Here is a 15,075-nt window from a genome sequence, read left to right on the forward strand (position 1 = left end):
TTTTTCTCCGGCATTTTTTCCCTCATTATTTCATAAACTGATTGAATATTTTTGTCTAAAAGGCGCGCCCGCACCTCAAAATTCACATCGATACGCTGATAAAAAATATCTAAAATATTTTTAAGTTATTTTGTTTTTATTAGAGAGACAACTCGTAACCGTGGCCAACGATTATGATACCAAGTACTACTCGATGGACTTAATCTCTCCAACTGAGAATAGGATGGGTCTATCGTTGAAATCTTGTAGTTCTCGGTCATTCTTGTTGATGAGTTTACCACCTTCGCTAGACTTTAGTTCTCTGAATTCTTCCAACTGAAACAAATAAAAAAGATAATTAATGCAAAAGCTTTGATCATAACGAAAATTTGGCCGATTTCTTTCAACGGTTGAAGAGTTTATCCGTAAAAAATATGGTCATTCCGTTCACTGACTTTATAACTTCAGATCTTAAATACTTATAGCTCCCACTTATGTATGTCTGCCTCCTGTGGTAGTGGTTGTAGCGCTAGGGTGGCCCACAAAAAATGAATTTCGGAAATGTATAGCCGTAACCCCCTAAATCGGTTACAGTATGTTCAAAAACACGGAAAATGAAATTTGGAGTCAATCGGACAAAATTACGACGTTGCCATTTTTCTGAGCAAAATCGTGAATTTCCACTTATTTCAATATCATCTCTCTAGACCTAAAAAAAAAAAAAACTCGGGCCATCGAAAAAGTGCGCTAAAACACGGTGATTATACCATGAGTATCTTTTTTGAAAATTTGGACCCTGTAAAATGTTTTAGTCGCCGTGAAGTTACCACTTGGCAAACAGTGGTTGACGGTAATAGTCAATTTTCATACGTTAATGCGCCTTCAATTACATTGGAATCTGTGCAATACTTTCGTGGTGGAATAGTTGCATTGGCACCTACAAACCTAACAGGGATACTTCACTCATTGCGCAATGCATGCAGTATCCCTGTTAGGTTTGTAGGCGCCAATGCAACTATTCCACCACGAAAGTATTGCACGGTATCAAATGTAATTGAAGGCGCACTAACGTATGAAACTCGACTGTTACCGTCATGGTGTCAGGGGGTATTTTTTTACGAGGAACTTGAATCTCAACTCAAATTTTTAAAATTCTAAAATCTAAAATGGCAGAAATTGCCAAAAAAAAAAAAAAAAAAAAAAAAAAAAAAAAAAAAAAAAAAAAAAACTTGAGACGTGTGGGAAAGATGGGATGTGCTCTAGAAAACTACTTAAGAAAAAATTTAAAAGTAGGCGCGACGTGATTCCTCTTAAAAAAATAACAATTTGAGATTTGCCGTGGGCATGTCACAAGAGCGTCGTGGACAAGGTTCATGAGCTAAAGTGCACCAGCACCGATCTCCTCGTCGTTGCATATCTGAGTCATCACCGCTGACGTCACTGGCTTTCATTCTTACGGCCCTTACCTAACGAGCAGACTCCTTCGTCCCCACCTGTCTCTGATTTCTTTTAAAATACTTATAAATAGTAAATAAATACGTCCAAATATGTGACAAAGAGCATTCAATTGGGTCAGACAGTCAACCATCTTAGATTTCGAAAGTCTCAAGATGACATTTTTGGCAATTTCTGCCATTTTAGATTTTAGAATTTTAAAAATTTGAGTTGAGATTCAAGTTCCTCGTAAAAAAATACCCCCTGACACCATGACGGTAACAGTCGAGTTTCATACGTTAGTGCGCCTTCAATTACATTTGATACCGTGCAATACTTTCGTGGTGGAATAGTTGCATTGGCGCCTACAAACCTAACAGGGATACTGCATGCATTGCGCAATGAGTGAAGTATCCCTGTTAGGTTTGTAGGTGCCAATGCAACTATTCCACCACGAAAGTATTGCACAGATTCCAATGTAATTGAAGGCGCATTTACGTATGAAAATTGACTATTACCGTCAACCACTGTTTGCCAAGTGGTAACTTCACGGCGACTAAAACATTTTACAGGGTCCAAATTTTCAAAAAAGATACTCATGGTATAATCACCGTGTTTTAGCGCACTTTTTCGATGGCCCGAGTTTTTTTTTTTAGGTCTAGAGAGATGATATTGAAATAAGTGGAAATTCACGATTTTGCTCAGAAAAATGGCAACGTCGCAGCGTGGCAAAATTATCAGAAGGGGAGCATTGGGAGCATCTAAGCTACTAATTTCACACTATGATTACAATTTAGGCATCTGTAAAGTTAATATATCGAGAGGGAAAAATCATCAAAAACCGTCAAAAATTCGCTATTTTCATGCGTGAAAATGGCAACCGCGCGTCGGGTCAAAAGCGTGGAGACTTTATCTTTTGGGAGCGGAAAATTACTGAAAAACAGTAAAAATTCGCTATTTTTGCGGGGATAAATGGCAACTGCGCGTCGGGTTAATTTTGTCCGATTGACCCCAAATTTCATTTTCCGTGTTTTTGAACATGCTGTAACCGATTTAGGGGGTTACGGCTATACATTTCCGAAATTCATTTTTTGTGGGCCACCCTATTGTAGCGCTTGCTCAAGCACTGATCGGGAGGTTTTGGGTTCGATTCGCGGCCAGGTGACTCAAGCTTGATGGTCTCAAACAACGGTTACCTGGGGCTGGCTTGATTAGGGACAGAGGGATGATTGATTGATTACAAAAGTATAAAGTGTTTTTGAAAGAAATTAAGGAAATTAAGAAAATTAAGAACTTATACCTGACTGCTTGAAATTTCGAAAGGTTTGCTGAAGACGATCCAGATGGCGCATTCCTGAAAGTCTGGGGTCGTAAGAGACCCCGGGTAACAGTAGTAATTCTGATCAGTCACACAATCCCTGATGAACGTGAAAATTGGTTTTATCGGCACCGTGATCGATTTGTTGCAATCGTGGATTTGCTTCAAATCGTCGATAAATTCTTGCAATTCCGGATTGTCCAACTCTACCGCCTTCGAAACAAACATTTTTTGTGTTAAGTTACCAAGTCATACCAGAAGGCTGATCATAAGTGAAGGAATTTTTTTTTTACTTTTTATTTATTTTTTTTTTTTTATTTATCATGTTCCTTTATTTTTCAAAATATACAAAACAATATAATTTGTTTCACAGAAGTAACGAAAAAAGTAAGATGAAAAATTGAAAGGCGGAAAATTTTGAGTGACATATCAATGAAAATGATTAAGTTTGAGTAGGGAGAGAGCCGGAATCGCAACAAAAGCATAACATCAGCCCTCGCCTCCCACCTACCAAGAAATGGAAGGATAAAAAACAACAATTTCACAGGTTTGAACAACTTGGGTCAAAATAAGTTCGAGCTAAAACAGGGCCTTTTGTTGATTCCAACGCCTTGAAAACAAGACATTTGACAGAAAGTACTTTTTTGCGAATCGTTTTATTCTGTTCCATGCTGCCAAATTGCTAAGAGCAATCCGCTGAAAGTTTCCGCTGTGAAGTTACTAGATTTCTACAATCATCGAAAAAAAGATATATTCCATATAATGACTAACTTCATATATGCATCTACGTACTGCAAGTCAAACCTAATCACTCCATTTGCCTTTTAAACGTGTGGGATACGATAATCCACCTTTTGACAAAGCAGTTGAATTTTTGGTTCCTCGAATCTCAGATTTCTTTGCAATTCACCAGGAAAATACACGGCCATAACTCTTTCACCATTTTACTTTATACGTCAAGACTGAATTTAAAAAGCAAGTATGATTTGTAAAATCAAACTTGTAAATTGACAAGTGTATAATATTATTTTATTTCCGACGGTAAGTTATTGAATATACATATAAAACCGAACATGATGAGAGGACTTGATAATCTTATTCGATTTTCTATGATCACTAGTATCCTTGGCTCAGCTTATTAAGCGGAAACTGTCACAGCCAAGAGGTATAGTGCTCACACATGACATATGTCGCACAGAATTAAGTGGACGCGTTAAAACGCCTTCAAATAGGCAATTATGCAATAGTTTGCACAACTGTATCCACAAATTTACTGTGATTAATGTGGGCGCGGGTACGACACACGCTGAAATCTAGTGTTTATATTCCATCACTCAGCACTGAGCTACAAATCTCGACTAATTGGAAAGCTTTGATGTTGTCAAACACACAAAAAGTTCAACAGTGCAGTTTCGTTTCAAAATTGACCAGGACTCAATTCAATTGCCAAATTCACCTACAGGATTTTCTTCTCGGTATGGAAAGGAATATCATAAAGATAACTTGCGGTGTGGGATTTCTATTTGAAAAAAAAAAAGTTCATTGAATAATATCTGCAAACGGTTTCCTTTTAAAATAACAAATATTCGTCTTAAGTTAACTTGAAGCACTTGAACTCCTTTTAAACTAACTAGACACCTCTTCATTTTTATACTTATCATGAAAATAATGAAAATGCACATAAGTGTGCATACGTTTGAAAGGAATATCCCAATAAACATGATTTTTCAACATATTTAACGATAAAAACATTTATTCCAGTGCTTACAGAGGACACCTCGCGCCTCATTCACTAGAAAAGTGTCGACAGCTACAGTAAAATAATACGTAATCTCTGATTGAATATTTTCAAATCTCGCTCAGTTTTTATATTCGAAAAGATAAACTAGGCTTGAAAATATTCGTGGAGAATGCCAAGTGTATTTTCAGATTAGTTTTTTTTGGTTTTTTTTTTTTTTAAAAAAAAGAAGAAGAAACTAAATCGAATATTTTTAAATTTTGCCATTTGCTCATTTTTTTGAGCACAGCTATAGGTTGAAATGAATTCTAAGCAAAAGAGGATTATAAAAGCACTCTTACATCGCCAAAGAATCCTGTCACGAGGAGCCCGTCGAAATAGTTGAGAGCATTTTCAAGCGTCTTGTACTTTAAGTTGTAATGAACAATGTGCATCTCACACGAGAACCTGTAATAAAACAAAATTATTGAGAGGTAGGTACTATTAGAGAACTATTATTTTTTTCTCTCTCTTTTTTTTAAATCAGAATCAAGGCCTTAAATATTTACGAAAAACCAGTTCTCCGGTCATTTTGGAGACGAGATAATCAGGGATCTGTGGGATTGGTGCAGCTCTGTACTGCCGTACTAAAGAAGAACGCCGTATGAACCTTCAGGCGTTGCCAAATTTCTGTTGATGAAACACACATTTCCTGGTAAACTTATGAATATTTTCTTTCCAATTTTTCAGATAATTTTGTTCGCAATTTTACCTAAAGTGCCTAAAAATTTCAAGGAAAAATATTCATAGCTTTCCTCAAAAATGAAGATTTTATCGGAGGAAAGTTGGCGCCTCTCGGATGCTCAGCAGAGTAGTGTAAAAAAGGGGGTATCATAGAGGAAAACCCTTTTCATTTGCGTCAAATAAAATACACTGCATCGCGTTAGAATGCAGGGCGTTAGAATGGGGTTAATCAGTATGAAATATTTTTGCTCTCGCATCGCTTCTTAGATTCTGGCTCTATTAAATTCATTAATCAATTAATTAAATTAATTGATTCTCTACGGTATGAAAAACCAATAACAATGTAATCAGAATCAGTATAAGAGTGCATTTCATCTAGCTTAATGTTTTACTGGAAAAAAGAACATCACGATGATTTACACCTTTTCATGGATTCATCCTGGCATTCAAAGAATATCCTCCACAAATTTCAAAGCAGAATGTACGTGAGTCCTCTGGTAAAAAAATTAAACCTGAGAAGAAACAAGGGGCTTGGAGGACGAGGCGCATGACTGCAGTTTTTGGAACAATTGAGGTATTAATGATTTCAGTAAAACTAGTATTAATGCATAGATATGATAAATGCGATCCCGAATTCCAATTTTTTAGGATCAAAATGTCAGATTGAACTTTCTTTCCGCCTTAAGGATCCATGTAATTTCGAAACTTCAAACATGTACATATTTCTCGAAATAGCAAAAACTACACTTATGCGCGCGCTTTGTCCTCCAAGCCCTTCGATTTAGGCAACGGCTGATATATATTTAGGCTGCTTTAGGCTGTATTACCCACAGGGGTCTCTAACCGCACCATCTCCTCTAACTATCCTTTCTCACCTAAGGCCTTGTCTCCACGAGCCGTTTCACGAGATTTGTCCCAGGGAAAAATCCCACTTGCAAAGTTGGGAAAAATATTGAGTTAATCAATATTTTTCCCAGTACCAAGTATGGTACTTGTACCCCTAGGACCCACTGAGAGAAGAAGAAGAAGTGAAAACGAATTGTTCGATATTTTATTCATTACTACATTGTTAATGTATGTTTAGTTAAAATAATGTGTCTAATTGTCAATTGAGTGCATTTATTATTATAATACCGGTTAAATACTCGACTTTAACTACTTTATCTTCCCGCGCAAACTAGTCGCAGGACTGTATAAGCCCTGTCCTGTGGAGATGGTAACTGGGAAAAATCCCAGAAGTTTCATTCCTGCGATTCGAACTTGGGACAAATCCCATGAAAACGTCCCGTGGAGACAAGGCCTAAAAGTGGACAGCAAGTTTGAAAGTTTGAATATTAGTAACAATCGAAGAATAGGTTAACTTGAAAAGTTAGTAGCCCCCCCCCCCTAAAAAAAAATTACAAAGATGCAATAATTGTTCTTACGGTTGTCCATCTAGAAGATGTTCGCTTCCGTTGTTGTCTGTCTCTCCCCAGTGCATGTGCATTGAGTCGAAAACGTAAATACCTTGAGCCGGTCCTCCCGAGATCATCGGTCGCTTCCTAATAGGTGTTTTCGGCTGCAGTTTCAACTTCACTGAAACCAATTTAAAGCGTAATGAATGTAATCCCTCTTATTTGGAATCGTCTCTGAAAAAAAATTACCTAGTGGTCACCGTGCTCACTCAATTATGGCTCCCCTGCGATAGGATTCAAATATTGGAGTCATGTGTAGAGAAACGTCCCAGGAAAAAGGGAAGTATTAACTATCCAGTACCTTAATCAGGTTCACATAAATGGTTTCCACTTCAGACTTTCAATTATTTAAAACTGTGCGTGCATTTCCCTAGTTTACGTAGACTTTTATCATAGAATGTACAGCTAGAGTGTTGCTTGGTTTTCTACTATGAAAAAATAAAACATAAAAAGAAAGTAGAAAACACCTTATGTGGTTACATTTGTTCAATTTTGCCGAAAAAAAGCAGATCAGAACTTTTTCTTACCTGTGTGTCCTGTGTTTTCCAAAATAGCCATATCACCTTCGGCTTCCCAATACTGAATAAAGTAGATAGGGGGTAGTCGAACGAAAGTACACTGGTCCGTGTTGATATCAACAGGTGACTGCATTTTTTTGTGGAATTTCTGTTTTACCCATGGCCATCTCGACTTCAGCTCTTCGTCTGTATGAGAGGGCAAACAATCTCTTGTGATTTATCAGTCTCATTTTTGGATCTTACGTTTTATATATTTTTATTATATTCTCTTTTTTAGTTTTTTTCTTCTTTCTTATTGTAAATTATTGGTTAGTCCCAATATTTTCTCTCGTTGTTCTTTTTAAGAAAAAGAGAAAGGACTTTTTTTCTTTCTTTCTTTCTTTTTTTTTTTTTTTTTTTTTTTTTTTTTTTTTTTAAAAAAAAAAACTCAAAACCAATTTTTGAAGAAGCAATGAGGGATGACTTTTGGTGACAGTTGTAGACGGAAATCCATGCAAAGTGGCAAACTCCCAAAATTTTTAGAGCTAAGTTCATCAATGGCCTCAGAGATAACGAAATCTCTTAAAGGGAGATTTCAGGGGGTGAGAGGGACGGGAGACCAATTTGTTTGCTCTGGGAGATCCTCTGAAATTCCCTTTTAAAGATTTCAATACTTTTGAGGCTTTGAAGGAAATCTGCGCTGAACATCATAATGGATAGCCAAGTTTCATTATGGTTTTGATCTACAAACGTGGCAAAAACTGTGAATCGGAAAAAACAATGATTTTTTTTAAGAGAAAAAACGAAAATTGAGGGGTCGTAGCTTCAAATAGAGGCACTCTAAAAAAAAAAAAAATAAAAAAACTATTTCGAAGGAAATATTTTTATTTTGATATGAGATTCTAAAATATTTCCCTCTGAGAATACTCAACCGTAACTATATCTCACTGACCTGTGTTATTATAAATCCTTAGGGGGCCGGGTCGTAGAATACGGAAGGCATCCGCAATCGTGTGGAAAGCGCAGACGAGAAAAATAATACGCACCACGGCGAGTTCCTGGAAAATCATAAGTAGGTCACGATGAAGTTTGAAAATATGCCGCTTCTAGATCATTCCTCGTAATTTGTTTTCCATACATTTGCGAGGAAAACAATCTGCATTCGCAGGTTCGGACCGAATTGTACCCCTTGTCTGAAATTTTCTATTTAGTCCAGTGAATTAGTGGACGTAAAATTGGACGTTCTTAAGCTAAAAAGAACTATGTGCATATGATTTACGTGCAACATAGTTCCTTCTAGAATGAATAAGTTCAAATTTTCGGATGTTTCAACATGCTCCACTATCTATACTATTTATTCTATATACTATAAGCTCCGAGGCCTTCTAATATTGCATAACTGGTAACGCTTAGTCCCGGCGTTCTACCGGGCCAATTTTCAAGATTTTTGCAGCTATCGACGGGCAATTATCTTTAAATGAGTCCGCTCTGTTCAGATTTTCAAAATATGACCCAGGTTTTTTTATATTACATGGTAAAGTTGCGAATTTTCCCATTTAAACAATGTAAATTTCTATTTTTTGTCATAATTTGTTTGAGCGTTCTACAAAGCCGATTTCCATGATTTTTGCGGTTATCGACAGGTGATAGGTCGTAGACAAGCCTGCTTTAATTAGATTTTGGAAATGTGACCTAGGTTTTTTTGTTTAAGAGAAGACCAGGAAGCTTAAAAAAGGGAGGCAACATTTGAAATTCCCGCCAAAAAAAAATTGCGGGAATTTTAAATTTAGCGGAAAATTGAACTAAGCGGGAAATGCAGAATCTTGGTCTGTTAGTAGGGTGAGGTAGGAGAATAGAAGATATCGACGGTGAAACTACCAAACCACGTATCTCGTTTGCGGTGTTTAAAAATCTAAGCTCACATTTTATTTTTTTGAAGTAGACCAAATCAATATCATTCCTTGAAATTTTCACAGAATTTTCTCCGCACGAAGAGGAAAAATCACAGAAATTTTCAAGACTGGACGTTAAGTAGTTTTTCATTTACAAAATAAAGTATGGCAGGAAGTTTGCGACGTCGCAAACCGAGATACGTGGTTTGGTAGTTTCACCGTCGATATGCTCTATTGGCACAGATTATCCAAAAGCGATGGAACGCTTTGTTCCGTTTCGTTTCAGTCTTTGCGAGAAGTTTGAAATGAATGCCGATTTTTTTATTCGATTCTGATTGGTTCAATCCCTTCCGGCCTGGGGGAAATTGGACAAATGAGAGTCGAATATGAAAATCTTTTCATTTTTTGGTCGTTCTTTTGTCAAAGCAGGCCTAATGGGGCCCTCCGTGGGCTGGGCCGCGTAGCGGCCAGGGGGCATAGCCCCCTAGTTTTCCCCTAAAATTAGCTGTGAAAAACGAGGCCGAAAATTCATGGGAGAAATTTACTGATGTTTTACATTTTTTACGTCCAATTCACACATTAAAAACGGATCAGTTTACCGGGTGGTAGATATTTGCTCAAAGGTTCTATGATTGTGAAATCTTATAGATTTTAACTAAAATAGTGATATCAATATCACTTGAACACTAAGTTTCAATATCCGATATTATTATACGGAATGGTTATTTGCCGGTGCCGTATTGCCATGCTAAGGAAGAACGCCGTATGAACATTCGAGAGTTGCCAAATTTCTCTCAATAAAATTTTTATTTTTGAAAAAAGTAAGGAACATTTTTCCTTGAGATTATCGGGAACTTTGGGTAAAATTGCGAACAAAATTATCTGAAAAATTGGAAGGAAAATCATTATAAGTCTACCAGGGAATTCGTGTTTCATCACAGGAAATTTGGCAACGTCCGAAGGTTCACACGGCGTTTTTCCTTGGCACGGCAGCGTACTGTCAAGTAAAACGTCATTTGTCTGTACCATGGCATGGAATCAAACTCTCTTCGTCGGCATCATACACTGATAAAAACATTTGTGTTCATGTGTTACTTTTGGTTAACACAGGAAGTGAAACACAGACCAACATAAATTTTCTGTCGTTTTTGTTGGTGAATTTGGCAAAGAAAACAATGGAGAGACTTGGGAATTGCATTTCTCCGAATGCGACATCGATATTCGCCACTCGTTTAATTGAAACCCTTTAAGAAAGCTAGTTGGAATTTCCTCTTGAAATTTTCAACCGAAAGAAAGAGTTATTTTGTGTTTTACTTCCTGTAATAACCAAACTATTGTGTTGAAATTTCTCTCTCTGTATCCCTAACCAGAAAACCCTCTTGAAATTGAATACAAAATCATAGCTCCATTTCAAAATAACAAATATTTAAAACTTCAATTCAAACCATATAGAAAACTCTATGTAAGTAAATGAAAGTAGGATAGAAACCTCAATGATACGGTTATTCATAGGCACGTACAGGACAAATTACTACATACTTCAATAAATCACATCAGCATGATTTTTTCATTTTAAAATATATGGATATGACCATATCACTAAAGGCAACCACTACTGCTCCTAAGCCGATCACATTGCCTATTTTAGAATTGAAGGCGCACCGGTTTGAGTGAGTGTGAAACGGTGCACTGCTGATAGATACAAATAGTAGTCATTCGATACAATATTTGCCCCTAAGTAGCTAACATTGCCTATTTTAGTATTGAGATCGAACTACAAGTGAAAATGTTAAAAGCAAAAAATTGTAAAAAACTAACATTAATTACTACGCACCATTCAATAACTACGCACTTTTTTGCTTTTAACCTTTCCAATTGTTCAATTCTTCCTGTTTTAATTGCAATTCATTGTGATATTTCATCATCTACTATCCGTGTTTTTACTTCGTAATTATGTGTTTAAGTCCTGATGATGGACTTGATGTCCAAGATGTACATCCACAACAACAACTTGTCATAAACAACGTGGTGTGTAAAGGCAAAACTTTCTTTTTCAATTTAACCCAAATAATACCTATAGATAAGACGATCCACCAGTGAAAGTTTAGATTGAGTTCAAAGCTCGATTTGGCAAGGCAGTGTTGCAAAGGTTACATTTTTTGTCGTTGAAAAATACCAACATTTTGAAGTTATCGGCTGAAAAACCAACTTCAGTTGATTCCTTTTTATTTTTTGAGGTGCAGTATTACTACGCTTAAACTTTTACTGGAATATTGTCTCATCACTAGGTGTAGTTAAGGCTACATTTGAACATAATCCCTGAGTTCCCTCTAAAAGGAGCTTAAAAGGGCCCTTTTTTTTTGACAGGCGCCTTTACTTGAGCGAGAGTTACGACATTAATGTGGCTAATTGTCTCTAAAATTAGCATAGAATTCCCTTTTTTTCCCTAGATTTAGAGGCAATTTTGGGAGGATTCAATGGAATTATCGTGTTTTCTGCTAAATTTCACATAAGAATAATAAGTTAAATCTAAAATTGCCATCAAATGTTCAAGCTTCAGCACCGTTTATTTTTGAACCCCGACCAACTTAAGGACTAACGTGATGTTCCACTTGCTGGGTTCTTTTGGGCTAGAACAAACTTGAATTGCCTCATGACTAACGGAAATTGAAGAAATCAAATTGAGGATAGCTTAATCTCATCGCTAGGTTGGAAAGTTTTGCTCGACAATATATTCATCAATTCATGAAATGTTTGCATCTTTTAAAAAAAACGTTGTGACATTTTTTGTGATCTAAAGAGATATCCCCGAAAGTTTCAATGTAAAAAATGCACCCGTTAACGAAAGAAGAATAAAGTAGCCGGATGGTACTTTCAAATTTGTTGTGTGAATAAGTCGTTTTGTTTGTTGGGAAACGTTCAGCACTTCAGCAAAATCGGAGAAAATGGACATGTTTGGAAAAGGAGAGGTGCGTCCGTTTCCATAAGGAGTCGGCAGACTTTCACAATCACATTCATATATTCAAGAGGTAATTTTCTATAGCCAACATTAATTTGAATTATTTGAAGGGAATTTTAAGTCGTGCTTTCTTGTGCCTTGTATAAGAGAGACTTTAATTGGATTAAAACTTTGACTTTTTTTTATTTATGTATTTTTTAAGTTTATGCAGCGATTCTATCAGTTAGAAAAATGGCTGAATTGAGGGCCTTGGAGGACAAGGGGTATTAGTGCAGTTTCTGCTCTTTCAAGAAATACGTGTTTAAAGTTTCAAAATTTCATGGAGCCTTATGGCATAAAGGAAGTTTAAACTCACTTTTTGATGCTTTAAAATTGCATATTATTTGTGAATTTTTCGCAGAATACACTTTCAAACTAGATTAAGTTGAGTTCATAAATATCTCAATTTGTTCAAACACTGCACTTAAGCGCCTTGTCTCCCAAGCCCCTCAATTAAGGTATACTAGAGGTAATGAATTGATAGGTTGTCATTTTTACCTCAATAGTTTTTTTTTGTTCTTATTTTTATTACTTGAGAGAGGAAAATAATTTATCGGTACCAAAAGCGGAATGATTCACATTATTTCCAATAAAGAATTTCGTTGATCAACTACCTCTTTCAATCATAAGTACTTCGCGGAAAAAAGTGTTAGGGGTAACCCGGTTACCCCCAAATGTAGTGCTACCCCAATTTGTCGGATGATATGGACATTTCCAGTTAATTTTGTGGTACCGAAACTCAAGTTGGGGTAGTACCGCAACATTCGGGTCCTACTTTATTGGATTATCCTATAAAATTGAACGCATTTATACTAAAAGGAACTATGTGCATAGGGTTTGTGTGCAATATAGTTCCTTTTAGCATAAATACGTCCAATTATGGTGCTACCCCAGTTTGTTAGATGAAATGAATATTTCCAAACAATACATCTTAATGCCAATTTGGCTGATTTTCATAGAACATGGTAAAATGATTGAAAAAATAATCGAGCAATAAGCCAAAAAAAATTAGACAAATACCTAATATTTCATTTATTATTTATTTATTTATTTATTTATCTATTTATTATTTATTATTATTTGTTTAATTTATTTTTGGCTTGTAGCTCGATTATTCTTTCAATCATTTTACCATTTCCAATTGATTTTGGTAGTCCCGCAACATGTGTGTTAGTAACCTAATTTATTGGGGTACTACCACAATTAATTGGAAATTTTCAAGTTGTGACTTAACCCCTATCTCTTTTTTCCGTGCTTGGTTCCCTTGCACTGAACATAACCCACGGTCAAGGCTCGTATTTTCTTTTTCTTTATGGGATCTGCGCTAAGACAACTTTTGGAGAGGTATAAATGAAGCTTAACATACCATAGCGCTGACACAAGCTAGTTCCAGCAGCTGTTTTTTGAAGGGAACTAGACGCGAGGCCTTGCTGCGACCAGTCGGAACTCTCAGCAGAGAAAGGTTTGCCAGTTGTACAAACACCCAATTTAGACCCTTCAACAGGAGCTAATTTTCGCGTAATCCGCCAGATTGCGCCAGACTTGCTAAGACTGTCTCTCAACAGTGTTTGTTCTTCGTGTGCCATGAATAATGACGTGGAAACCCTGACCCTGACGTATTGTCCCGTAACTTGAAAAATTGTCCAAAAGACGTACTTTACAGTCCTGATTCAATTGCTTACCGAAAATTGGCTCGAAAATTGGACCGCCTTAAATGAACTCTTGGAAATAACCAAGATAGAAAAGTTTAGCGACAAAGCACAAACTTTTTCATCACAATGACACCGATAGACGTTATGAGCGTCTCTTAATACCTGAAACTCGATAGAGACCAAAACACTATTAAATTTTTGCAAAATGCTCTCAAATTGAAAACATTGTCCCCCAAAAGTAAAAATACCAAATGCAAGGGAGAAGAGGGGTAGGAGAAATCACTCCATGTTGAAAACGGTGATTTAGTAGTTGTGTCATTTATTGTTGAACTGAAAAAATGAATCAAACGTACGCGTTAGCGCCTTAACGACCCATTGGATGCAACTATTCGCGCCCCACAACTGTGCGGATTGCATATACAAAATATTGAAGGTACGCTGGCTTCTTCAACGCTTTCTGGGTGCGATGAAGGCGCTCTGGCTTCACTACACGCTCCTTCCTATGAATGCTTTATGAATTATTGGCAAGACATTTGGGTGCAACGTGCTCCAAATTCCGGATTGAATATGCTTCTTTGTTACCAACTTTTGAGACTTCCACTTTACAAATGGACCCCATTTTGCAGCGAGATATTTTATATATTCTGTATAGATGGCTGTCGGTGATTGACGGTAATCTTGTTGTCCGCCTGACGAAATCAAAATCAAGCAAAATCGAACTCCATTTAGATACTTATCATTAGGAAATTTTGGCGATTTATTGTATCGAAACGGCGAAATAAAAACTCCTCCATCGATATGTAGGGCTCCGTTATCACGTACATCAGGAAAATTCTAGATCAAGTTCTGGGGCTGACATGGAATCGAGGTCATCCCGAATTCGACCTAGCCAAGCAGTGCGCTCTTGCGCGCATATCGTTGACGCATAAAAAGACGCAACAGGTACGTCACTTCTTCAAACAGAGTCGCGGGCGAGCTTTCGTCACTTTAGCAACTCCCGCTTGAGCTTCGACGTCACACAGTGCTTGAGAGATTTCTCAAGCACTGACTCTAGACTGAAGTATTCTAATGGGAGAAGTATTGAAATTATATGCCAATTTTTTATCGATTGCGGAAAATATAGGCCTTCATAGAGCCCTCAAGATCATGAGCAAAGAAGGAAGATGGGGATTTTACACGTTCGATGGATTCCCTCTAGAGGGAATGCAGTGCAATTATCATGAAAATTAAAGCTGTGATTATTCTTTAAAAAATTTCAATTTTAAATAATGTGAAAGCATAGAGCTGATTTCACACAAAGCAGCAATTTTTTCAGAGCTTTAATCGCATACACTTTGATTGCATGGATCTAGAGAGAGGAGGTTGATAGCGGTTAATCTGGAGTAGATTT

The 15,075-nt window shown here is 36.7% G+C and overlaps 1 protein-coding gene across 1 annotated transcript; it reads right to left on the reverse strand.

Moving 5' to 3' along the window:
* Positions 1–115: 115 nt before the first annotated feature.
* Positions 116–13,554, reverse strand: LOC109031855 (carbonic anhydrase 3). Its single transcript, XM_019043651.2, has 7 exons — positions 13,400–13,554; positions 8,096–8,201; positions 7,174–7,350; positions 6,617–6,767; positions 4,811–4,916; positions 2,714–2,944; positions 116–315 (listed from the first exon to the last, which is right to left on the reverse strand). The coding sequence occupies exons 1-7, from the start codon at positions 13,400–13,402 to the stop codon at positions 187–189; spliced, it is 903 nt and encodes a 300-aa protein (XP_018899196.1). The 5' UTR covers positions 13,403–13,554; the 3' UTR covers positions 116–186.
* Positions 13,555–15,075: the final 1,521 nt, after the last annotated feature.

The sequence above is a fragment of the Bemisia tabaci genome, chromosome 2, assembly GCF_918797505.1.
Source record: "Bemisia tabaci chromosome 2, PGI_BMITA_v3".
NCBI lineage: Eukaryota > Metazoa > Arthropoda > Insecta > Hemiptera > Aleyrodidae > Bemisia > Bemisia tabaci.

What these genes read in the sequence shown, in the direction of transcription:
- LOC109031855 (XM_019043651.2), bottom strand. An exon ending in GGAAAACACAGGACACACAG is followed by an intron (nt 6,768 to 7,173) that starts GTAAGAAAAAGT and finishes AATTGGTTTCAG; the next exon opens with TGAAGTTGAAACTGCAGCCG. An exon ending in CATCTTCTAGATGGACAACC is followed by an intron (nt 4,917 to 6,616) that starts GTAAGAACAATT and finishes GTTTTATTACAG; the next exon opens with GTTCTCGTGTGAGATGCACA.